At 41.1% G+C, this 24596-nt stretch overlaps 1 protein-coding gene across 2 annotated transcripts in view; it reads left to right on the top strand.

Annotated features, from left to right (window-relative positions):
• Positions 1-24596, top strand: part of tmem132e (transmembrane protein 132E) — a 779639-nt gene that overhangs the window by 178442 nt on the left and 576601 nt on the right. The window contains exon 2 of one of the 2 annotated variants that reach the window (XM_072589444.1): positions 12928-13089. The exons of the other annotated variant lie outside the window; for it this stretch is intronic. Coding sequence (XP_072445545.1) covers positions 13074-13089 — 16 coding nt within the window. The 5' untranslated portion in view covers positions 12928-13073. The remainder of the gene's footprint in view (positions 1-12927; positions 13090-24596) is intronic. 2 annotated transcript variants of the gene reach the window in all.

The raw sequence follows: 24596 nt of genomic DNA, 5'->3' as shown, positions 1-24596 counted from the left end.
TTACATGTGTAATGTATAATTACAAGGAGTAAATTTAATGTACCTAGATTTCAAAAGATTGCATTTGCTGGCACGGAGGGAAACGCTTGCGTGTGTGCTAGTTAATCAGGTTGTCAGTTTGCTCACTGAGCTGGTGGGTTTGTTTTCAGATGTTTTGTCACCACGCTAGGTAACATTATCAATGAGTCTGTGGTTAAGCTGTCCTACTTGCTATTTATGTGTCTTGATTTGTTGTGGTAGGTGATACCATTTCTGGTTCTGTTTATGAGAGGTTGGTAAACGGAGTCCAAATCTATGTGTTTATTAATGGAGTTCTGGTTCGAATACTAGGCTTCCAGGAATTTCTGTGCTTGTTCTTGTTTGGCCTGTCCTAGGATGGATGCATTTTCCCAGTTGAACTGGTGGTCATCTTCACCTTTTATGCATAGAAACTGTTTACTTCTGAGAACTCTGCTAGAGGTAATAATATTAAATAATGTGGGAATGAGAAAGATTAAATTAGTTATGTACGTGAAGACTATAAAATATACTGCTTTTATGCTAGAGATCAGAGATTTGTTAATAGTCCTCCAAAGATAGCTTGATTGCTACTCTGGGGATTGACCGCCGATCTCTCATTAGCTTAACTGAAACAGTGTGTTGAAATTAAAACTTTTGTATGTTCCGAGACTTTTTGACTCAACATTTTAGGTGCCGTGACTTGGATCCCAACAAAGGGAACATTTCTCTGGGCTGAATCAGTGACCGAGAGTTTGAATTGAGCATAACAGATTGGTAGGGTGCTCTGAGGTATTTTACCTCAGATCACTTCTTGTGTTCGGACAGATTATCTGCCCCTCGCCTAGTGAAACTGGTACCTTGAAGAGATCAAATGAACTACTTGTACCAGGATTATAAGGTAAGAAGGTTTTTTTTTATTTGTGAGGTTGCTTTAGGTTGTTGTGGGGTCACATTGGCTATTCTGTATTGTTGCTGAGATAGAGTCGGACTGGGCACCCCAGTCAGGGAAGTAGGTTGCCATTATCTGACAGATTTGGCTTAGAGAGCTGCCTCCCTTGCATATGGCCAATTGAAATTATGAGATAGTAGCAAAAGGAGGGCAGGCTTGGTAAATTTCTCACTCTGTAGTATTGATATGGCCGGTTGAAATTTATAGTACATATAAGGAGTTATAAGGTACAATAGTACAATCTCTCTACAGGAACCTCGATTATCCAAATTCGATGGGTGGGCAGTTTTTCATTCAGATAATTGATTCTTCAGATTATTGATTTGACCTTCAACAAAGGAAGCCGTACTGCACATAATTGTGTTAAAAAGTCTACTAAGAGTTTTTATTTCATTCAATCACTAAAATTTATACAAACACTGGATATAGCTTAAAAATTCCTGACATTTTGCAAATCAAATCACTTTTTGTGCACCTGTACAGTAAATAAAGTTCATTGGGGTGGAGGTTGGTTATTATTTTCAAAGAAAATATCCAGCCACTGTTGCTTGAGGTGCTGCTGCCTCTTCTTTTCGTGAACATTTGGCAAAGATTCATCAACTTAATATCATCGACTTTGTCTTGTGTTTTGTGCCATTCCATGAAAAGTCGCAAACTGTCAATAGCTTCATTAACGGCAACTGGAGGTGATTTCGGTATCAGATTTTCCTTACCACCCACGGCGTCTGGACTTTCTCGCTGTTCCTACATTGACTATCTGATGATCGCTGAGTGTCTCTGTCTCTGTTCTGATGACCTTATCTCAGTTCACCCAAGCATCGATCTCAGCCTCTGCAAAGTCTCCTAATCCCAGCTGTCTGCAGTTTTCAGTGATGTCATTGGTTAACCTTTGAACTGGACAGGTGTCCTCTTCACTGGCACAACTCCTAACAGGCAAGCCATTGTACCAACACTCTGCAATTGTCGATGGTTTGATGTGGTCCCAAAATTAAGCAATCATATACAAAGCGATCTTGACCATGAAAACCTTCATAATTATCTGCATTCCTTTCTCTGCATTGTCTTCATCCAGGACGGCACGCAACATGTTAAGGCGATAATATGTTTTCATCATTGCGATGATTCCCTGATCAAGTGGCTCTAACCTTGAAGTGGTGTTTGGCAGTAGACACAAACACATGATAGCTCCGTCTGCTGATTCTAACTGGCTGTCTTTCACAGAGTGTGACTCCGTGTTGTCAACAAGCAGAAGGGCATGATGCTCGAGTCCAGCACTCGCCAAATGTAATCTGACAGCAGGTACAAAATCTTAATGAAACCAGGATGAGAAAAAGTGGGCATGTCATCCATGCCTTATTTTGTGCTTTGTACTTCACGGGAAACAAGTTCTTGTCATAGATCTTGAAGCAACGTGGATTAGCATATCGTTCGATGCAGGTAAGCAGTAATTTATGAGTGCAGGTGGCGTTGACACAAGGGAAAATCATGGTGTGATCCTTGCACTTTATTTTCCATAGTGGATGTGAGTGTTCAGTTCGGCAGTGCATGCCAAAACAATCCATTTTCATCAGCATTGCACAATTGTTCAGGTTCATACTTCAGGTTCAGCTACATGAATGATGGATTGCAGTTTCTGTCTGTAGCCTTCCATGGTGCTGTCATCTACAAACTTCTGCTGTCCACGAACGCTGAATTGCCGAATGCTGTGACTATGTTTCAAGTGCTGTAACCAACCCAATAGTACACTGTGGTCAGACTCACCAGCTTGGAGTCGTTCATGGAAACTGGCAGCTTTTTCTAGTGTCACCAGGCCAGGTACGAATCCCCTTTTCACATTGCTGTGAAAACCACAAAAATACTTCTGTGAAAACCACAAAAATACAGCTTAGTCAAGTTGCTTATTTTTTGCTGGCTTCATGGAGATTTTTTTTAAAGCATTTGAAGTGTCACTTTGGCTGATGAATTTCTCAATTGCCTGTCTTACTTTCCTGACGTCTGACATTGTCGCTATTCCAATGTTGTACTCCTGTGCAATCTTTGATGCCTTTTCACAACGATCCAGATGCTGTAAAATCTCACTTTTCCGTCCAATTGTCGCTGAGGTCCACTTTCTCTTCACAGACCTGGTAAGTACGTCCAACAAACTTGATCGGTTATACCAGATATGAACTCAGAACAAAGTCATAGAGGGAATGAAGACACCACTTTGGGGTGGCACGGTGGCTCAGTGGTTAGCACTGCTGCCTCACAGTGCGAGAAACGTGGGTTCAAGTCCCGCCGTGGGCAACTGTCTGTGTGGAGTTTGCATATTTTCCCTGTGTCTGCGTGGATTTCCTCCAGGTGCTCTGCTTTCCTCCCTCAATCCACAGATGTGCAGGTTAGGTGAATTGGCTGTGCTGAATTGCCCATAGTGTTGGGTGTGTTAGTCAGGGGTAAATATGGTGTGGAGATTAGAGTGGTGCTGGAAAAGCACAGCAGGTCAGGCAGCATCCAAGGAGCAGGAAAATCGACGTTTCAGGCAAAAGCCCTTCATCAGGAGTAGAGGCAGGGTGCCTGCAGAGTGGGGAGATAAATGAGAGGGGAGGGGGGTGGGGTTGGGGGTGGAGAGAAAGTTTTCTTCGGATGCTGCCTGACCTGCTGTGGCTTTTCCAGCACCACTCTAATTTAGACTCTGGTTTCCAGCATCTGCGGTCCTTGTTTTTACCTAAATATGGAGTGGATCTGGATGGGTTGCTCTTCGGGGGGTCGGTGTGGACTTGTTGGGCCGAAGAGCCTGTTTCCATACTGTAGGTAATCTAAGACCACTGATTTTGTCATGCATTTTAAATCCTTCAGCATGTCAGTCATTTTTATTGAAAATTCTTTCAACACTACGACCTCTTTTGCACATCTTTAGTGCAGGTATTCCTCAGTGAAACTAAAGACACGGGTCAGTTAAAATTATTTTAACCCTGCTCCAATGAGTGACTGACAGATTGTTGCACCAGTGTCATTAACACCTCTATGGTGCAACATTTGCACATCTTCAGTGCAGGTAACCCTCATTTACACTATACTGTAAACAAAAGACTCGCCCATTGCACCATTGTTGATCACATCTCTTTGTTGTAACCATTTCATGGGACGTTCAGATTCTGTTGGGATAATCTGAATTTCGGATAATTGATGTTTGGATAATCGACGTTGCTCTATACAGTGAGTGGGTACTATTTCGTTCAGATAATCGATTATTTGTAAAATCGATTAAATGCCTTTTCTCTGGGGCTCGGAGTTTTAAAGTCTGCTCCCCATTCAGGAGACTGTAGCAGCACACAGCACGTGAGAGCCCGCCCCCAATGCCACACCCCTTGCTCTTTTCTTCCCCCCCCTCAAGTCCAACACCACAACTCCCCGATTCCAACCCCGCTCCCCCACCCCCTAACCCAGTCCAACTCTGCCCCCAACCCTCAACCCAGTCCAACCCTGCCCCCGCCCCCCAATCCAGTCCAACCCTGCCCCCGCCCCCTAACCCAGTCCAACCCCAGTCCAACCCCACCCCCCAGCACAAAGCCCCCGCCCGTCCACCCCTGTCCACCCCCACCCCCTCTCCAGGGCATCCGGACTGGACACCAACAACAAGACTGCTGCTACTGCTGCCTTTGTGGGGTAAGTCTCCAAATTGCACGCACACACAATGTTTTGCTTCAAATTCTTGACAGGTTCCATATTTGCCCTGCACAGGGCAATGTTGGAGAAATTATTCCTGGGAAGCCGGGGGTGGGGGGGGGGTTAGCATACACCCCTCTGTAGAACTCTAGGGAAAATGTGGAGAGAGGGCGGGAGGTCAGTCATTTGGAGACGGTGCCTGTTTAATCACTGTAAACAAAAGATGTGATCACTGCTGGAAACGTGTCTTTAATGTAATGTTTCTATTGGGACCTCGAGATCTCCTTCGGATAATCTGATCTTTGGATAATTGGTATTCAGATAATTGAGTTTCCTCTGTAGTTGGAAAGGGCACTCCCTTTCAGACTATGTTTGAGAGAATACCTGATCAGGAAAATGGTTTCTAGGGATTAGAGGCTCCTCAGAAAAATCAGACATTTTGGTAAATTCTTTGTTTGAATTGGGACTTTTGGTAAATTGTAATAAACAAATTAAAGGATGTCCAGTTTGAATGATTGCACAATTGTGTGTGTGTGAGAGAGAGTGTGTGAGAGAGAGAGAGACACTGCTGTTGAAAGAATGGGGAGAAAGACATCTCCCATGAGGCGTACCCTCAGAAGAGAACACCTTTAACATACATGTATGACCATTACAACCTGATTCCAAAACAATAACTTTGTCAACGAATAGGTGAAGTGGACACAAAGAATTGAGAAGCTGTTTCCACCTGATGGCACATTTGATTGAGATTGCATAAAACAATTGACAGAAATTTTGAGAAATTTTTTAAAAGCAAAGGAAACAGAGAGCGAGACCAGTGTTTGGTGTTGCATTCACTGAACTAAGTGTTAACTCTTTGTATTGTGTTTTGAATGTACTTTTTTTATTGGTGGTTACACGTGGTCTTGTATAATATTTGTTTTTTTTTGTCCCCTGGGATTCGAGATCCGGAAATATTTTGATTTAAGTCCACATTTTGGAAATCCATGGTGATTTGAAAATGTAGTCTGTGCCTGTATCAATGTGGATCATGCATAGTTAATGTAATGTCCTTTTGAGGAACTATCAGTACTAGTGTAAAGCAAAATCTGCCAGGAAATGTTGATTTATGAAAAATTTAGGTCATACAGATTGGTAAAAATGATCTCTTGGAATTGGAATTGATCATGTTTGGAATTTCATTTTCTCACCAGAGTGAATTTCCAAATACTGTTTTAATGGGTAAGCTAATCTTTAATTCCAGATATGGGGACACCTGCCCTTGCGAGCATAATAAAAAGCTCTCCAGGCTATTCTTAACAAAAATAACTCTTCCTTCTCTGGAAAGAAAATACACTCTGCTGCTGTGGAACTAAGATGGAGGCATTTCAGCCAGTATACATAGTTAGGGAGAGTGATTACTTCTTGACTCTTTGAATTAGGTTCACAAGCAAATATAATATTTACTAATTGGAGATAAAATCTATGCTGTAAATGACATTTTATTCAGTTTTGAGTTTGTCCTGTTTTTTGAATGTAAAAACAGGCATGATAAATCTATTATCTCTAAGGTTATTAATTGGTAGGTTTGTGCTCACAGAAATGAAAGTATTCACTTCCTATGTGGGCTTGACCATATTAATTTGTACTTCTGGGTTTGGTGCCTTTTAAAATCCGTGAAATTAATGAGGATTGAATTGGAGTGCCAGTAATGTAAATCAGACCTACAGCAGTTCAAAATGCTTTGAATTGCTTTTAGTTTTTCTTTGAAAGCAGTGGAAAAGGAAATTGTGGATGTGGGATAAAATGGATTTCTAATTGTTACAACCATGCTTTGTGCGGTGGCACTGCCCAGTTTCATTCGAGATGTTAGGTAGTTTAATTAACTAACTAGACTTGTGTTAGTGATCCATAGGAAGTATTGCAGAAGTGTTTCAGATTAATTTTGAATTCTGTAACATATTTTGGAGAAAATGTGTAATTTAATAGCTGAGTGAATGAGTTATTTTAATGCAGACTAAATGTTGGAGTGAGTGAGCACTCAATTTTCTGTATACAGCCCTAAGCAGATTTGCATCTTTTTTTGTGACATTAATATCTGTTTGTTCTTATTAATAAACAGTAAAATGTCTCAGCCACTTGTTCAGTTTCCATCTCCTAATTAAACAATATGGTTGTATTATTCAATACATTCTAAACCTTTTGTATTAGTCCTGAATTACAAAATCAGAATTAATTGGCAAGTTTTTTGAATTACCGTTATATATTGTCAATGATCTGTGTCATTGCCTCGTGGTTAATTTGAAGAATGGCTGTAATGTTTAATGTTCACCTCACTGTCCCTTAAAACAAATTGAGCATTGTACATGCAATTGGCCATAGAAGTATAATCCTAATGGGGGAAGCGTGTAAGAGCGAGAGAAAAAAACATTAACAGAGAGTGAGATTTGCTGTTTTCCTCATGCAAAGAACTGTCTCTGAAACAACAGGTTTTATAACCTTTTGTGCTGTAGCCATTTTGATTTTGTTTTATAAGTTTACTTCAGTGTATGAAAAATTTGAATGCTGGAGTTTTTTAAATGTAAATCTTGAATACACAACTGTTTTTGGATAGTTTGGAGGCATGAATTCTCTTGGATGTTCAAATTCAAAATGTCAGGGCAAAAAGGAAAATTTGAAGAATTAAAACAAAAGTTGCAAAAGAAAGGCCACTCTTGGGAAAATTGCAACATTGGGCATGAACAAACAGATCAGCATCCAAAATATCAGATGCAGTGGGTACGTCGATTCTCCTGCTCCTCAGATGCTGCCTGGCCTGCTGCGCTTTTCCAGCACCGCACTTTTCAACTCTGGTCTCCAGCATCTGCAGTCCTCACTTTCTCCGCAGTGGGTACACTGAAAATTTTAGGACAGAACAATAGTTAATCAACTTATTTCAAAAATTTAGAAAATTTAAAGTGAGTGTTAGAAATGTTACTAATAACTATAAATTTATTATTTAAACACTTTATTTTATTATGTATATAGTATTTAAGTCTTGATTCTGTACCCTCTGTGTAGATCAGGAAACTATGGATTTGGGATGTGACCTCTTGTGAAGAGGCGGTAAACCTAATTTGAAAGAAAAATTATGAGAAAAAGTGTAAATGATTAAATAAAGAATGGAAGGATAAAGCTGATAGTAAATGGAAAGATACCTTGCTGGCTAGTTGGTGGAATATTGCATGTGATAAGGGGATAAGGTATGTACAGCAGATGGAACTCCCAAAAACTGGGAGATGTTAAAAGCCGAGTGTGAATGGGTAGATTGGAGACGATGAAGGGAACAGGAGAAATAGTGTAAGGACACTAAGGCTGAGCAAGCTAAAAAGGGTTAAAGCAACAAGCTAAAAATTCCACTGGATCCATAGAATGGACTATAAACGAGTCAGTGAAGGAACATACAAGGATTAAGGAAGTAAAATGCAGTGGATACTGGTGACTTTGAGCGGTTTCACTTTGAGGGTGGAAGGATTTCAGACCAACAGATTTTTGGTCTGCAATATTGGTCACCATACTTATGGAAAGGTGTTCAGTGAAGGTTTATTCGAGTAATACCTGGAATGAATGGATTGTCTTATGCAGGAAGGTTAAACAGATTAGGTCTGAATCCTGTGAACATTTTAAGAGCCAGGGATGAATAATTGTAGCACTAAGATCCTGAGGAGTCTTTACCAGGTGGATTTCGAAAGGATGCTTCCTCTTGTGGGAGAATCTAGAATGAGGGGGTCATAATCTAATAACAAGGTGACCCCCATTTAGGACAGATGAGGAAACATTTTTTCTCTAAGGAATGTGAGCCCTTAGAATTCCCTTCCCCGAAAAGCAGTTGATGTAGAATCTTTAAATATTTTAAGGCAAAGTTAGATATGTTTTTGATTATCAAGGGGATGAAAGATTATTGAGGTCTGCGGGAATGTAGAATTAAGGTTAAAATCAGATCAGATATGATCTTATTGAGTGGTGGAGCAGGTTGCAGGGCCAAGTATTCTACTCTTTTTCCTTATTCGTTTGCTCAGAAAAGAAAATCTTCCATATCTCTGTCTGAAATGAGTGACCTCTTACTTTGAGACTATGCCCTCACAAGTTCACCCAATCAAGTCCCCTGAGAATTCTGTGTTTCAATAAGGCCTCCTCTCATTCTTCTAAATTCCAGTCTGTATAAACTGAACTCATTTGACTTATCCTCATAAGAGAATTCCTCCAAACATGGAATCAACCTACTGAACATTCTCTGGGCCGTTTTATCATATCAACATATCTCTCCTGATGATAAAAAGACCCAAACTATTCATTGTTTTCCACTTGTGGTCCTAATAGTGCCTTCTATAATTTTAGTAAGACCTCCCAATTTTAAAAATCCGTTCCCTTTAAAATAAAGTGCAGAACCTCACATTTTCCTTTATTTTATTCATCTGTCAAGTTTACTCGTTCATTTAATTTCTATGTTCACTTGATTTCTCATGTCTGTGCAGATTCTTTGTGTCATCCTCATCACTTGTCTTCCTTTTTTTTGTTGAGTCTCAAACTTGGCCATAGTACATCCACCACCGTTACCCAGATCATTATTATATATTGTAAATAATTGTCCCAGTATTGAATGCTGGGCAGTCCATTAGTTATAGGTTTCTATCCTGAAAATGCCCTTTATCCCAGTTCTTGGTCTTCTATTAGTTATCCAATCCTCTCTCCATGCTATTCTTGTTGCACAGTATACAACATAAAATAGCAGTACAGGTTGTTCTGCTGTAACACATGTTTCATTAATACAAATTCGCTGTAATGCGATTGATGAGATGGGGACACTGTTTCCAAGGCACAAACTTTTAAAATGTGTGTTGACTGTAATGCGATTACATTGCCAACAGTTTATGCACTGTTTCTAAAGTGTGATTTTTCTATCGCACAAGGTTGCACAAGAACGCAACCGTCACGTTATAGAAGAACTGCCTGTATGCCTAATTGGTTCCACAATGTACTACTTTAGAAAATTATCACAAAAGCATTTTATAAACACTTCCTTCAGATCAACTTTGCTATCTTTATTGATACAGACAATAGAAAGAATTATAGAATGGCAGGGAAGGCTACACGGGATGAATGTCCTATTTATTACTCCTCCAATTTCTTGTCCTTATGTTTTGATTCTTCTTTATCCATCTATCCTACTTGTTTCCACATTTATTTACCTTCATTACAAGCCACATTTATTTCTTCATAATGTTCTTTCCATCTGTATAACTACTGTTGGATGGTTAAAATGACTGCCACCAGCTTTTTCTGACCTTGTTATCTTTAATCTCCATTCTTCTGAACTCTTTGTCCTGATCTTATGAGCCAAGGTCCTTTCTCAGTACTGGGCTTATGTTGTCGTTTGTTCTCAAGACTTCTCCTTAACCTTTTCCATCCTGTCTGTCTTTTTGAGTGGTTTTCTACCGAGAACTTTTATCTCTCAACCTTGGTCAATGTGTAGTGGTGACTACATCTAGTCCATTTATTTCTATTTGTGCAAGTTCACCTATTTCATTACATATATTTTGTGCATTTCGGTAAAACGTTCCCTAATTTTATGTTTTGAAAACTCATTAGTGTGAACCGTATTTGCTAAAGTAGTTCGGTGACTCAGTGGTTAGCACTGTTGCCTCACTGCACCAGGGTCCCAGGTTCAACTCCAGCCTTGGGCAACTGTCTGTGTGGAGTTTGCACATTCTCCCCGTGTCTGTGTGGGTTTCCTCCAGACGCTACAGTTTCCTCCCATAGTCCAAAGATGTGCAGGTCAGGTGAATTGGCCAAGTTACATTGCCCATAGTGTTAGCTGCATTAGCCAGAGGGAAATGGGTCTGGGTGCGTTGCTCTTCGAAGGGTCGGTCTGGACTTGTTGGGCCAAAGGACCTGTTTCCACACCGTAGGGAATTTAATCTAATCTAGTTTTACTGTTATACCCTCTGTTCTTTACTGTACCACACATGCTTGTCTGTACCCAAATAACTGCACTGTTCTGTTATCCAGATTTCCTCTTTTGATTTCTAAACCTTCCTTCAGCTGAATTCTCTGCCATCTTGTTCGTAATCTAAAACCTTATACAGAGTCCGAGCCATGATTCACCAGGATACTGATCCTAATCTGGTTTAAGTGGAAAATATCCAAATAGTAACGCTATTCCTCAACACTCACCCCCCCCCAAGTACTGTTTTTATGACCTGTGGTTGTTATAAGGTAATTATGTTGTATACTCTTAATTCAAGATATAATTGAGTAATTTGGAGTGGCAGTATGACAGTCAAAAAGTATAGTGCTGAAAAGCACAGCCGGTCAGGCAGCATCCAAGGTACAGGAGAGTTGAGGTTTCAAGCACAAACTCTTCATCAGTTGAAGTGCTGATGCTCGAAGCCTCAACACTTCTCTTTGGTTGCTGCCTGACTGGCTGTTCTTTTCCAACGCCACATTTTTTTGACTCTGATCTCCAGCATCTGCAGTCCTCACTTTCTCCTACTGACAATATGACAGCCTGTTAAGTCTGCCCAGAGGAAAGGAGAAAGTGAGGACTGCAGATGCTGGAGATCAGAGCTGAAAAATGTGTTGCTGGAAAAGCGCAGCAGGTCAGGCAGCATCCAAGGAGCAAGAGAATTGATGTTTCGGGCATAAGCCCTTCTTCAGGAATCCTGAAGAAGGGCTTATGCCCGAAACATTGATTCTCGTGCTCCTCGGATGCTGCCTGACCTGCTGCGTTTTTCCAGCAACACATTTTTCTGCCCAGAGAAAAGTCCATGTAACCTGATTATTGTGGGATATGGGCCTTCAAAGAAACTTACTACAAACTTATTAAGGTGCAAACTTTAACAGCTTGAAACAAAAGAGAAGATTGCAGTTCTTGTTACACAGAGACGCTCAGAGGTCATCATCAAGAGTGTTTTGTGAGAGAAGACATGTCAAACAAGAAACATGACTGTGGTCAAGTTAATCACCAAACGGCACACTGTGAATATGGATTCCCTACTTGAAGAGACCAGTAAAAAGTGAAAGACCAAAAAAATCACTAGAGGAAACTTTACTATTGGAAGTCAATTTGAGCATGATTTGAGAAGACTTTAACCTTTTAAAAGCATAATGGAAGATATACCCTGATGTGGCAGGGGGAAGAAATTCCAATTAGGCCTGGAAGAGCGTGCAGCTTAAAAAACAAGACTACGGACTAAATCTTAGCAAAGATCAGCTCAATGCTATTTTTGGTGAGTTTCATATAAGGTTTCTCTCTGTGAGGACATGAGTTTTCTCATACTATCATCCCAAACTCACCTCATTACCTGTGGATTACATTCCTATGGGCTCTATTCGTCCTATTCTTCCACTCGCTATTGACAGATGAACTCACTGATGGGATATAGCGGGACTTCTGGCACTGGAGCCATATTTTAAAGGCTGATGAGCACTTAATCAAGTGCTAAGTCCAGAACTACCCTGCACAGTTCATTCATTTGCCTCACAGGAAACAAATAAGAGAAGGTAGCACCCCACTTTGCAGGCAAGGACCTAAAGGTAGTGATGGAGAGGCGCCACTAAAGAAGTATGTTCTCTTACCCCAGGACTGGTAGAGGAGTTCATGCCAGTAGACATGTCCGGCCTGGTCTGAGGTCACCGGCTGGGTCAGTGTGGTCAATGCGTTCCAGAGAAATGCCCAGCAGTGCAGTAAGAAGGTCAATACCTTTCCGGTCTGCAAGGCTGAGCGCCACAAACTTCTCTCTCAGTCCATCTTTGCTACTGCACCCATTTTCTGGCAAGGCTGATGGTTTATCACTCTAATTTTGCATGCAGAATCTTTTTTTCTCACCCACACCAATCCACCCCACACTCCAACTACAGATCCTGCACCACCTATTCGGATCGCCTCACCATCTTTTCCCCCTATGCAATAACAGTAACAGTTGTGTCACCCATTTTAATCTTACTAAATCTCAATCTTTAATAGGACCAAAAGACATAGGAACAGAAGAAGGCCATTCAACCTATTGAGTCTGCTTCGCCACTCAGTGAGATCATGGTTTGATATGCCTCGACTCCACTTTCCTGTATTTTCCTGTTAGTTCTTCATTCTCTTACTGATTAAAAATCTGTCTATCCCAGCCTTGAATGTACTTAACCACACAGCTTAAACAGCCTTCTGCAATAAAGAATTCCACTAAATCACTACTGTCTGAGAGAAGAAATCCCTCTTCATCTCTGTGTTAAATATGCGACTCCTTAATCTGAGATAATGCCCTCTGGTCCTAGACTCTTCTGCAAAAGAAAACCTTAAGACTACCTTTGTTTCATTCCAGGAGAAAACAAGCCAATAACAGGGCAGAGAACGTCGAGACGGGATATTGGGATTCCTGACATTTAGCTCCTTATCACCTATGAAAGGAGGATCCTGGCCCTTACTTTCAAGGACTGAGACTGGTCCTGTGGAGATGCCAAAATACCCATGTTCAGGCAATCAAGTAAGAAGTATTGTATATTGCTGTGCTACTTTTCCACTACTACCACTGTGAATATATTCTTAACATGCCAGAACTATTACCCTTTGTTTATGATGCATTCTCTCTTTTGTCACCTATAAACATGAGTGGCATCAGCATGGTCTTGGTAGTCAAGAGTCTGGATCTACAAAAATCTCTTCCTTTGCCTCTGAGGAAGAAAGCATGTATGCTGCAGGTGATGCACTGGAAAGACCGTCTCCTGCATCCTCTACCAGCTCTGATATTGACAGCTTGAGTTTGGCTAGATTAGAGTCAAGAGTCCCATGATAGTGAATATATTGCTGTAACCTCCCTATACCTGGCTGAGGAAGAAACAATCCATGTTGCTGATACTCAGAAGGCAGCTACAGTCCAGGCAATTGCTTAGCTTGGAGTAGGCGAAGTCCTCATGGTGTCGCCAATTAACAATTTCACTAAAATGTACAAGCAGACAGATGAGCAGTAGGCATGTTTCTGGAAAAACTGAACAATTTGACACAAAGGTTGCAGACTGCAGCACAGTCTTTAGGACCATATTGGCTTTGGCACCTGAGCATCTGGCTATCTCTGTGGTCAGCTTGGTAGCTGTCATGGAGAGTCATCCAACATTGAGTCTGCAGGACGTACGCACTGCTCCAACACTCTGTTCATTGGTTCCCTCAGTATCAAAAACATGAGTGCATGAGTAAACTTGACCTTCCATAGAAGAAGGCTAGGTGATGCTTATCATCACCCAATTGGAGGAGGAATTAAATACAGACTCCTACAAGTCTCGTTTCTGGATGTTCCAGAGGTGACAGGGCCTTCTGCCTCTGCCCTGTCTGCCACGTTCATTGCTGTGGGATTTCATAAGAATCCACTTATCTCAGAGCACATCTGGGCTTGCTGGACTCAAAAGCCTTTGGGGATGTGCATCCATAATTCCAAGGCCAATGTGCTTCTCACTAGCATTGGATTCTTCCATCCCAGCTGTGGACTTTGGCAATGCACCGAGATATAGTGAGATGGAAAGAAAAAAGAAGACCTTTTGAGGGCACATATGTGGCAAGGATGTCTATTTATAATTATCACAATTATTAATATAGGTTCAGTTTTATCATCAGCTGTATGGGTGAATGTCTGTCTAGCTGCAACTACCACATTGAAAGTACAGAGTGCAGTCAACCTTAGCATTACACAAGGTTTTATGGTCCATGGTGCGAAGTGAGCATTTCCTACATTGAGTGCATTCCATGCAAACTTGGAAGTTACTTCCTTCTTTTGACAACTAGGATGAATCTTTCAAGAACACATTATATTGCTTGTGTGCAAGGATACCTGATGTTTTGATTTGATCAATAATGCTCAAGGCACACAGTGTACGCCACACAATAGGATATCCCCAGAAAATAGTTCATGGCTCACGGCAAATGCATGTTTCAGTGAGGAAGAAGGATTCTAGGAAGAGGATAAACTGTGCAGAAAATAAAAGCAGAAACTGCTGGAAAAAACTCAGACTTGTCAACATCTGTGGAAACAAAGTAGAATTAGTATTTTGGGTCCAGTGACTCTTCTTCAGCACTGGACCCGAAACATTAAGTCTGACTTGTCTCCACAAATGTTGCCAGCCTGCTGAGTTTTTCAAACAAATTCTGTTTTTGTTTGTGATTTCCAGCATCTGCAGCTCTTTGAGTCGTAGAGTCATAGAGATGTACAGCATGGAAACAGACCCTTCAGTCCAACCCATCCAGTCGACCAGATATCCTAACCCAATCTAGTCCCACCTGCCAGCACCCGGCCCATCTCCCATATCCCTCCAAACCCTTTCTATTCATATACCCATCCAAATGCCTCTTAAATGTTGCAATTGTACCAGCCTCCACCACATCCTCTGGCAGCTCATTCCATACACATACCATCCTCTGTGTGAAAAAGTTGCCCCTAGGTCACTTTTATATCTTTCCCCTCTCACCCTAAACCTATGCCCTCTAGTTCTGGACTCCTCGACCCCAGGGAAAAGACTTTGTCTATTTATCCTATCCATGCCCCTCATAATTTTGTAAGCTTCTATAAGGTCACCCCTCAGCTTCTAACGCTGCAGGGAAAACAGTCCCAGCCTGTTCAGCCTCTCCCTGTAGCTCAGATCCTCCAACCCTGGCAACATCCTTGTAAGTCTTTTCTGAACGCTTTCAAGTTTTACAACAACTTTCCGATAGGAAGGAGACCAGAATTGCATGCAATATTCCAGCAGTGGCCTAACCAATGTCCTGTACAGCCGCAACATAACCTCCCAACTCCTGTACTCAATACTCTGACCAATAAAAGAAAGTATACTAAACGCCGCTTTCACTATCCTATCTACCTGCGACTCCACTTTCAAGGAGCTATGAACCTGCACTCCAAGGTCTCTTTGTTCAGCAACACTCCCGAGGACCTTACCATTAAGTGTATAAGTCCTGCAAAGTTTTGCTTTCCCAAAATGCAGCACCTCGCATTTATATGAATTAAACTCCATCTGCCACTTCTCAGCCCATTGGTCCATCTGGTCCAGATCCTGTTGTAATCTGAGGTAACCCTATTCGCTGTCCACTACACCTCCAATTTTGGTGTCATCTGCAAACTTACTAACTGTACCTCTTATGCTCGCATCCAAATCATTGATGTAAATGACAAAAAGTAGAGGGCCCAGCACTGATCCTTGTGGCATTCCACTGGTCACAAGCCTCCAGTCTGAAAAACAACCCTCCACCACCACCTTTGAACCAGTTCTGTATCCAAATGGCTTGTTCTCCCTGCATTCCCTGAGATCTAACCTTGCTAATCAGTCTCCCATGGGGAACCTTGTCGAACGCCTTACTGAAGTCCATATAGATCACATCTACTGCTCTGCCCTCAATCTTCTTTGTTACTTCTTCAAAGAACTCAATCAAGTTTGTGAGACATGATTTCCCACGCACAAAGCCCTGTTGACGATCCTGAATCAGTCCTTGTCTTTCCAAATACGTGTACATCCTGTCCCTCAGGATTCCCTCCAACAACTTGCCCACCACTGAGGTCAGGCTCACCGGTCTATAGTTATTAAGTTAAGCATAGCATCAGACTGAAAGAAAAACCATGCCATGTGGCAAAGATTAGTGGTAAGCCAGAGAATAAGGAAGACTTTAATGTCCAACAAAAAATATCCAAAAGAATAATAGAGGGAGAAAATAAACCTTTAAGGCCTTACTTGCTAGTTCTATCAAGATGGGCAGCGAGAGCTTCTTTAAATATATAAAAATTAAAACAGGAACCAAAGGTGCCTTAGAGAAGTGTTGCTAAAACTGTACAAGGCACTAGTTAGGCCACAGCTGAAATACTGTGTGAACAGTTTTGGGCCCCTTATCTAAGGAAAGAATTACTAGCAATGTGGAGGCAGCCCAGACAAAGTTCATTGAGTTAAACGTCGGCTTCTTAGGAAATGAGACTGAGGAAATAATAATGTGGAACCAAGAAATGGCAGAGGAGTTGAATAAACATTTTGCATCAGCATCCCAAAACTATTAAATATTCATGGGACAAAAGTAGGAGAGGAAATTAATACAATAACTACCACGAGAGAAAATGTTTGGGAAAATAATGGGTCATCCTAGAATATTTAAGAAAGTAGCTACAGAGATGATTGGTGCACTGATATTAATTTTCCAGGCATCCTTAGATTCTAGAAAAGTTCCAGATGATTGGAATACTGCAGTGTAACAGCTTTATTTTAAAAGAATGAGGCAAAAACACAGCTAACTATAGGCCAAATAGCTTAACATCTGTTATTGGGAAATGTCATTGTCTAAAGGATTTAACAGCAGAACATGTAAATGTGCAAAACGTAATGAACAGAGTCAGCATGGCTTCTTGAAGGGGAAATCATGCTGAACAAATTTAGTCGAATTCTTTGAGGAGATAGCAAACAGAATAGATAAAGTGGAAGCAGTGGAGATAATACATTTGGATTTCAGAAGGTGTTTTATAAAGTCCACACATTAGGCTACTTAATAAGATTTGAGCCATGATTTTGGAGGTGGTTTGTTAGCATGAATAGAGATTGGCTTACCAGTAAAAGACGGAGGGTTGGGATAAGGAATGCCTTTTCAGGAAGGGAATCTACAACTAATTGTGTGCTGCTGGTTCCACAATTATTTACAATATATATTAATGACTTTGAAGAGGAAATTAATACACTATAGCCAAGTTTGTGGATGATACAAAAATGGGTGCAAAGGCAATTGGTGTAATAGCTACAACATCAAGGTTATCGAGAGATGTACAGCATGGAAACAGACTCTTCGGTCCAACTCATTCATGCCAGTCAGATATCCAAACCTAATCTAGTATTTGTACTAATCCAGATTCCTAAATTTATCTGCCTTACCTGTCATACTCCTAAATACATTTCAGATTGCCATGTTCAGCAATCTCTCCCTGTCTGTTTTCCCCTTTGCCTTCCTATCCCTAGTATCTAACTCCTCTCCGATCATTTTACTTGCTGACATATTGCTCTGGTTTCGACCCCTCCACTATACAAGTTCAAACTCTCTTCAGAGACACTGGCCAATCTACCTGCAATGATATTGGTACCCCTTCAGTTTAGGTGCAATCACCTTCCTTGTACAGGTCCTACCCGCCCTGGAAGGAATTCCAATGGTCCACATATCTGAACCTCTCCTTCCTAAACTAGCTCTTCAGCCACATACTTAACTGTATTAGCTTCCCATTCCTAACCTCATACATGGCACAGGGAATAATTCTGACATTACAACCCCAGAAGTCCTGCGTTTCAATTTAGTACCTAACTTTCTGAACTCACTTTGCAGGACTCATCACTCTGTCTGCCTCTACCATTAGTACCAAAGTTTACCACCACCTTTGGCTGCTTGCCCTCTCTTTCAAGAATGTCCTGTACCCTCTCAGAGACATCCTTGACCCTGGGACTAGGAAGGCAGCACAGCATCTTTTGAGTCTGTTTTGAGGTCAAAGAAAAGTCCATTTGTGCCCCTGACTATGGAGTTTATTATTACTACTGCTCAACTGCATTTTAAACCTCCCTGCTGTACAAAACTGTGCAGCGCGGTAGCTGAGTGGCTTGCATCGCTGCCTCACAGCACCAGGCACCTGGGTTCAATTCCTGACTCGGAGGACTGTCTGTGTGCAGTTTGTACATTCTCCCCGTGTCTCCGTGGGTTTCCTCCCACAATCCAAAACTGTGCAGGTCCAGTGAATTGGCCATGCTAAATTGTCCATAGTGTTGGGGGCCTTAGTCAGGGGTAAGTATAGGGTAGGGGAATGGGTCTGAGTGAGTTACTCTTTGGATGGTTGGTGTGGACTTGTTAGGCCGAAGGGCCTGTTTCCATATTGTAGGGAATCTAATAAACAGAACCAGTGGTGGTGCCACTAATCTGGCTACTGCTGTCGCCATCCCATGACAGGCAATCCCCCCACTCCCCAACAGTATTAAAAATGTTACACTTGTTAGAGAGGAAGATAGCCACAGGGAACACCTGCACTGTCTGTCCGTCTTTTCTAGTGGTCACCCCACCTCTATGCCTGAACTTTGTGTGTGACCACATCTCTAAAACGCCCATCTGTTATGCTTTCTATCTCCTGCATGCTCCTAAGTGTTCCAACTGCCAGACCAACTGATTCATGTCATCTGACAGGAGCTGCAACTGGACACATTTCCTGTAGATGTAGTTCTCAGGAATGTTCGAGCTATCTCTGATTTCCCACATACTGCAGGAGAAGCATACTACTCTGTTGACTGCCATTTTTACACTCCAGTAACTATTTAATTAAAAATAAATTTCTATTAAATCAATTTATAGCTAACTAAATGGTCTCTAGTGTTACTTTTTACTAAAAGTACTAAATATACTATCCTGTAAATAACAGTTTAAGTCGTACTCTAAATCCCAGCACCATACAACTCTACCAGTGCCCTAAATCTACTACTCTAAAACCTTACGAGTTAAAGGAAGTTGAAGGTAACGAAAAGATAATCACCTGACCACTATTTACCAATTAGGAGCCCTTTTGTCCAAAACATCACTTTCGAACTGTGATATGATAAAGTCCAGCTCCCACAATCCTCCCTGTGTATTGTATCAAGGGGCAGCTGTTAATTGAAACTTGCAGTCATGGTGACTGCACTTACATCTCCCAGAGGCATCATGATATGGTCTCTGCTTTCACTTCCTCATTTCCAAGGGGTGTACAATATTGGATATCTTGCTGATTTTGTCACCTATCTTCAGATGTGGTGGGATCATGTCTAAAGTGACCTCTGAAAAATCTCACTGTACTATATCAAAACCAACCATTCATAACGATCATTAGAAATTCATTGAAAGGTTAGAACTACTCCTGAGAACTAATTCTCAGGAGCCCAAAGATGATGGCACTAAAAATATGACCAGTTGCTGCTCTCTGTGCCACTTCAAAGACACCCCAGCCAAGCTGAATTGCCTTCTAGGCTCTTTGTTAATTTTCCCTCAAGCCATCTGTGAATTAACCTAAGCAGTAAAGCCTATCTCCTACTACTGAATCTATTCTCACAAAAGTACTGACAATTCAACTTCTTTCCTTAGGAGATCCTTTACATTATCACATAATATGGGGCTATCATTTGATCTTTCTCCCATTCACTTTCAAAGCCATCATTATTATGAAAACAGACTGCTTAGTTATTATCACATTGTTGGTTATAGGATGTTACGATGTACTAATTGCTGTTTTCTTCCCTAAATTATAGCAGCGACCATAACACAAAAGATTACCTAGTTGGCTGTTAATGCTTTAGGATGTCAGAGGTTGTGAAAATTGCTATGAATAGAAATCTTCAGTTTCAAGAGGCTAATTGTATACTATTCTGGTCAAGGAGTTGTCTGCTACCTGATAGAGTTCCTTGGAAACAGAATTTATTTGCTTAGTCTTGGTCAGTGCCAATTTCATTCCTAACAGAGTACAGATATCAATATTCAAAATCAAACTGCTCAACAAAGCTATGCTGACCTATGTAATATTTGTGATCTTTACAACAAGTTATTCTGCATATGTCAGCCAGAGTCATGAATAGAGCAGAGGCATCAGACTAATTCTGCATGCCAATGGCACTGCAGTTGGAGTGCCCAATTTATTTTGCAGAGGAAGAAAAATGCTGTGACTGTGTTGCATTATAGTAAGTATCACAATAGATCACATCTTTAACCTTATACCTTTTGAACTTTGTGAAATGATTTATTAGTCATTTGCAATAGTCTTTTGGAATGAAAAGTGTTGAAAATTTATAAACAACAAAATTTGACATCTAGGTCCTTTGAAATATGAAATCACACTGAATTGAAACTGTTAATATTAAAACTTTGACAAACATCAATGCAAAGCCAATATGCAGGGATCTTTACTACCAAAACAGGTAGCTCGAGTCAGGAAGTTTTCTGATTTGGCAGATCCACCTTAGTTTAAAGGCTCATCTCACACTAGACACTACAGGCAGTTCTTCTATAATGCGACAGATGCATTCTTGTGCAACATTCGCATTAACGAAATGCACCTTATAGCAGCTACTTTCTCCCCACCCCCACCCTCCTCTAGCTTATCTCTCCACGCTTCAGGCTCACTGCCTTTATTCCTTATGAAGCGCTTTTGCCCGAAACGTCGATTTAGACTGGAACACACACACACACAATCTCTCTCTCTCTTTCTCTATCTGTCTGTCTGTGTGTCTCTCTCTCTCTCTCTCATTCACTTTCTCACTCATTCACTTTCTCTCACACGCACAGTCATTCTCACACTCTTTCTCTTGCCCGCTCTCCCCTGGAAAAAAAAGCATATTTATGAACCTCATTCCAAGATTTTAATTCTCCCAACTGTCCAGTCTGTTGTTTAAAAAAAAAGCAAAATTCAATTCAATAATTGAATCAAAGATAGCTAATCCTTTAATAGTCATCTTAAACTGTGAGTCAAAGTATGAACTAATCCCTCTGCTGAGATAATGCTTTTATGGCTTTTGAAGCTTAGATGTGCATTTATAGTGACCACAGCCCTTGGGGGAAATGTCAATAAAGTGCTCTGTTGGAACTGTCCAAAGAGTTGTTCATACTGAATTGAATTTATTGTCATGTTTACCGAGGCACAGTGAAAATCTTTGTCTTGCCAGCAATACAGGCATAGGTAAGTAAATAATAAGCAAACAGCGGCAAAAACAAAAACACTGGTATAGGCAAATGTTAAGAGTTTGAGAGTCCATTCAGTATTCTAACAGTAGGGTAGAAACTGTTTCGAAACCGGCTGATGTGTGTGTTCAGGTTTCTGTAGCTTCTCCCCGATGGTAGAGGTTCTAGAAAAACATTGCCAGGGTGGGATAGATTTTTGAGAACGCTGGTGGCCTTTCCTTGACAGCAGGCCTGGTAGATGGATTCTATTGATGGGAGGTTAGCCTTTGTGATTGTCCGGCCGAGTTCACCACTCTCTGTAACCATCTCCGATCTTGAGTGGTATGGTTGCCATACCAGGTAGTGATACATCCAGACAATGCTCTCGATTTGGCACGGGTATTCGCCATCATGCCAAATTTCCTCAGCTGCCTGAGGAAGAAGAGCCATTGTTGGGCCTTTGTTACTTCTTTGCTGTGTGCCAGATGGCTTGTGAATCAAAATAGTCCAGCAAAGGAAGTTTGTTTTTAAAATTGACTCTTTTTCCTACTTATGCTTTGGTCTTTTTGAAAAAACGGCTTCAAACACTTAAACAGACAATATATGAGTTTTGTAAACATTATGCTCCATAAATTTATACTGTTCAAAATAGAACTGAGAAATACTTGAAGGGAAATAACACTAACTGAGTAGTTCCACCAAAGAATCATCAAAGCATAATCAGCTTAATGTCACGCTCCTATAGGTATTGTTCTGAGATTTAATTTATCCAGTTGCCTTTAGAAGGTTCTTGTTAAATCTTCTAGTGCTTTGTGTGAAGATTTATTTCCTTTTAAACTAATGGTACTGCATTCTTTAAATAAGAAGAATATCCTATTCATATGCATGTATTAATCTGGCTTTATGTCAGACTACCTGCATTGCTTTTGTGGAAATGCCGTGCTTTGGAAAAATAGTAAGGCAAAGAATTTGACAAGAGGAACATTGATTCTGACAATAGAATTAGAAGTAGATGCTATTTATACTTGCATGTTGGAACCTTGCACATAATTACAATTAAAATTTAAAGGGGATAGCAGCAGGCATGGAACATACAAGGAGATGGGCACTCATTAGTGTATCCAGCTACCAGGTGACCAATGCAGCAAATGGGGTGGCCTATAAAAGATGCTGATTGACCTACTGCAAAGCTGTATTTCATGGCCAGAAACTACTGTCCACTTCCAATCTGTCAATACTTTGGTTCAATTTCTTGTTAGCATCTGTCATCACCTCACCACATTCCCCTACTCCTTATTCTTTTATGTCCTAACTGACAGCAAAACCCGGAAATTGGATCCAAGCCCCTTCAACGGCCATCTGCCTGATCCTAGAGGTTAGACATACTGTTTAGCCTTGCTGCAGACTCTCCTCCAAGCTTTCAAGGAAAGCTGATGGTATTTTTTTTTCCAAAAGGTGGTAACAAAAGACCCTCCCAGCTGACCAAAGTGGCCAGGACAGAGATCCCAGAGGAGTGGAGCAATGGTGGTGTTCTCCAAAGATTCTGGGTCCAGTGGAACATAAGGTGGACATGCTGAGGTTCTCATATAAGGAGCATGGTTGTGTCTTACAAGAGGTCTCTTGTAACGTAATAATATGTCCTTGTAAGTGGGCTGTTAAACTGAATGTATAATAACCCACAATGCTGTCTGGTAATTCAGCTGAAAGCATGTGAAAGTTTGGATTTAATGAGTGCTTCAACATGCTTCAAGTACCTGTGACGAATCAATGGATATGATGGAAATGCATGCAGGCAAGGTAGTTTGGTGATACTTGACATATGACAGAATCAGTACATTATCATTCATGAGAAGCAGACTTAAGGTGTAAGGGGGAGGTTAATGAGTGGAGGTAGAATGCTTTGCCTGAAGCTATTTGGCCGTGAAGAGATAGAGGCATTGTAGATTCTCGGAGAGAAGGGGAGACAAGTGATCACAATGGTAAATCTGGAATGGTTAGGCATAAGTGTGACAATGCAACCAATCTGATTGATGGCTTATGGCACACAGACATGTGAAGCAATCATAAACTGTGCTGAAATTTGCTCTTCATAACAGGTCCTCAATACCAAGATCAGGCCACAGGCACAACGGGAACCTGAAGACTTCACCTCTGGGATGTAGGCACCATATCTCAGAGGAAAAACTGCTACCTGCCTTTTCTATAATTCCACCATCACAGTTACATACACAGGTGTTGCAGAGCAGATCTAGGCTTTGAGTCTAGAGGACAGTATAGTGAGCAAATGCATAGTTGTCTGCTAGGAGAGACTATGATAGTTGAGACCCGAATGGTCTGCAGACTTGTGTTCTTTTTTCCTGAGATTCTTACCATTTGATGCAACTGCAACATACAAGCTTCTGTGAACAAGCAAAATTTATTAAGCACAATACAATACAAGCTTTGGACAAACCCTGAACACTCTTTGCCATGCTTGCGAGGTGTGTCTAGGGAAGCTCTCTCTGAATGAAGGAAACAGTCCTTCCTTTACAAAATCTTTACATCACAGGTCGTTGTGCTCACAAGATAACTCCCAGTCACTCCCTCACAGTCACATGCCACTCAAGATGTAATGTAGTGACCATCTCACCTTCAAAAACAGTGTATTGCAAATCATCCCTTAATGGCTAGATCTGGTGTGAATTGTATTTTTTTAACTACAGGGTGCAGTCAGAATTTCAACTATAATGCTCTTATTGATTTTGAATAACATGATGACGATGTAAATCATCCCTGAATGGCAAGGGATGGGAATATAAACTTCCCACATTCCACTTTAAGATAAAGACACACCACCCTGGGGCATAACTTGTCTACAGATCAGCAGAGCAAACCAACTCTTCTACATCACTGACTGCTAAGGATTTTGCTGCCATTCAACTGATGACGGGACATGGTCACAAACTGGAAATGCAGCAAAATTCAGGAGAACATATGTTGGAGGTGTCAAAGATAGTGAGAAGCTTTACGTGGATGACTGAAAAGTCAATTCAACCATGATTTCTACCATGTCGCAGAAATGCATGGTTTCCTCCATGGAAAGATTTACAAAACATAGATACTCTCTCCTGCATTTGACTACTCTAGCCATAGATGGCATACAGCAGTGATTTTGTTAGAAGGGAGCAAGCACCTGTACTCTAAAGTACCCTTTCTCCTTAGGGAGGTGCATTATACAATGATATAGAGAAGGCAGTGTTTGCTGCCCTATTGGCTTTGATTCAGGGCACACATAGGGTGAGCAGACTTTTCTAATACTCAACCATTGAACCAATTGCCCCTCCAGTAGGT

Source organism: Chiloscyllium punctatum, chromosome 19 (assembly GCF_047496795.1).
Source record: "Chiloscyllium punctatum isolate Juve2018m chromosome 19, sChiPun1.3, whole genome shotgun sequence".
NCBI classification, from domain to species: domain Eukaryota; kingdom Metazoa; phylum Chordata; class Chondrichthyes; order Orectolobiformes; family Hemiscylliidae; genus Chiloscyllium; species Chiloscyllium punctatum.
Note: the sequence above shows the minus strand (reverse complement) of the source record. Positions and strands in the feature narration are given on the sequence as shown.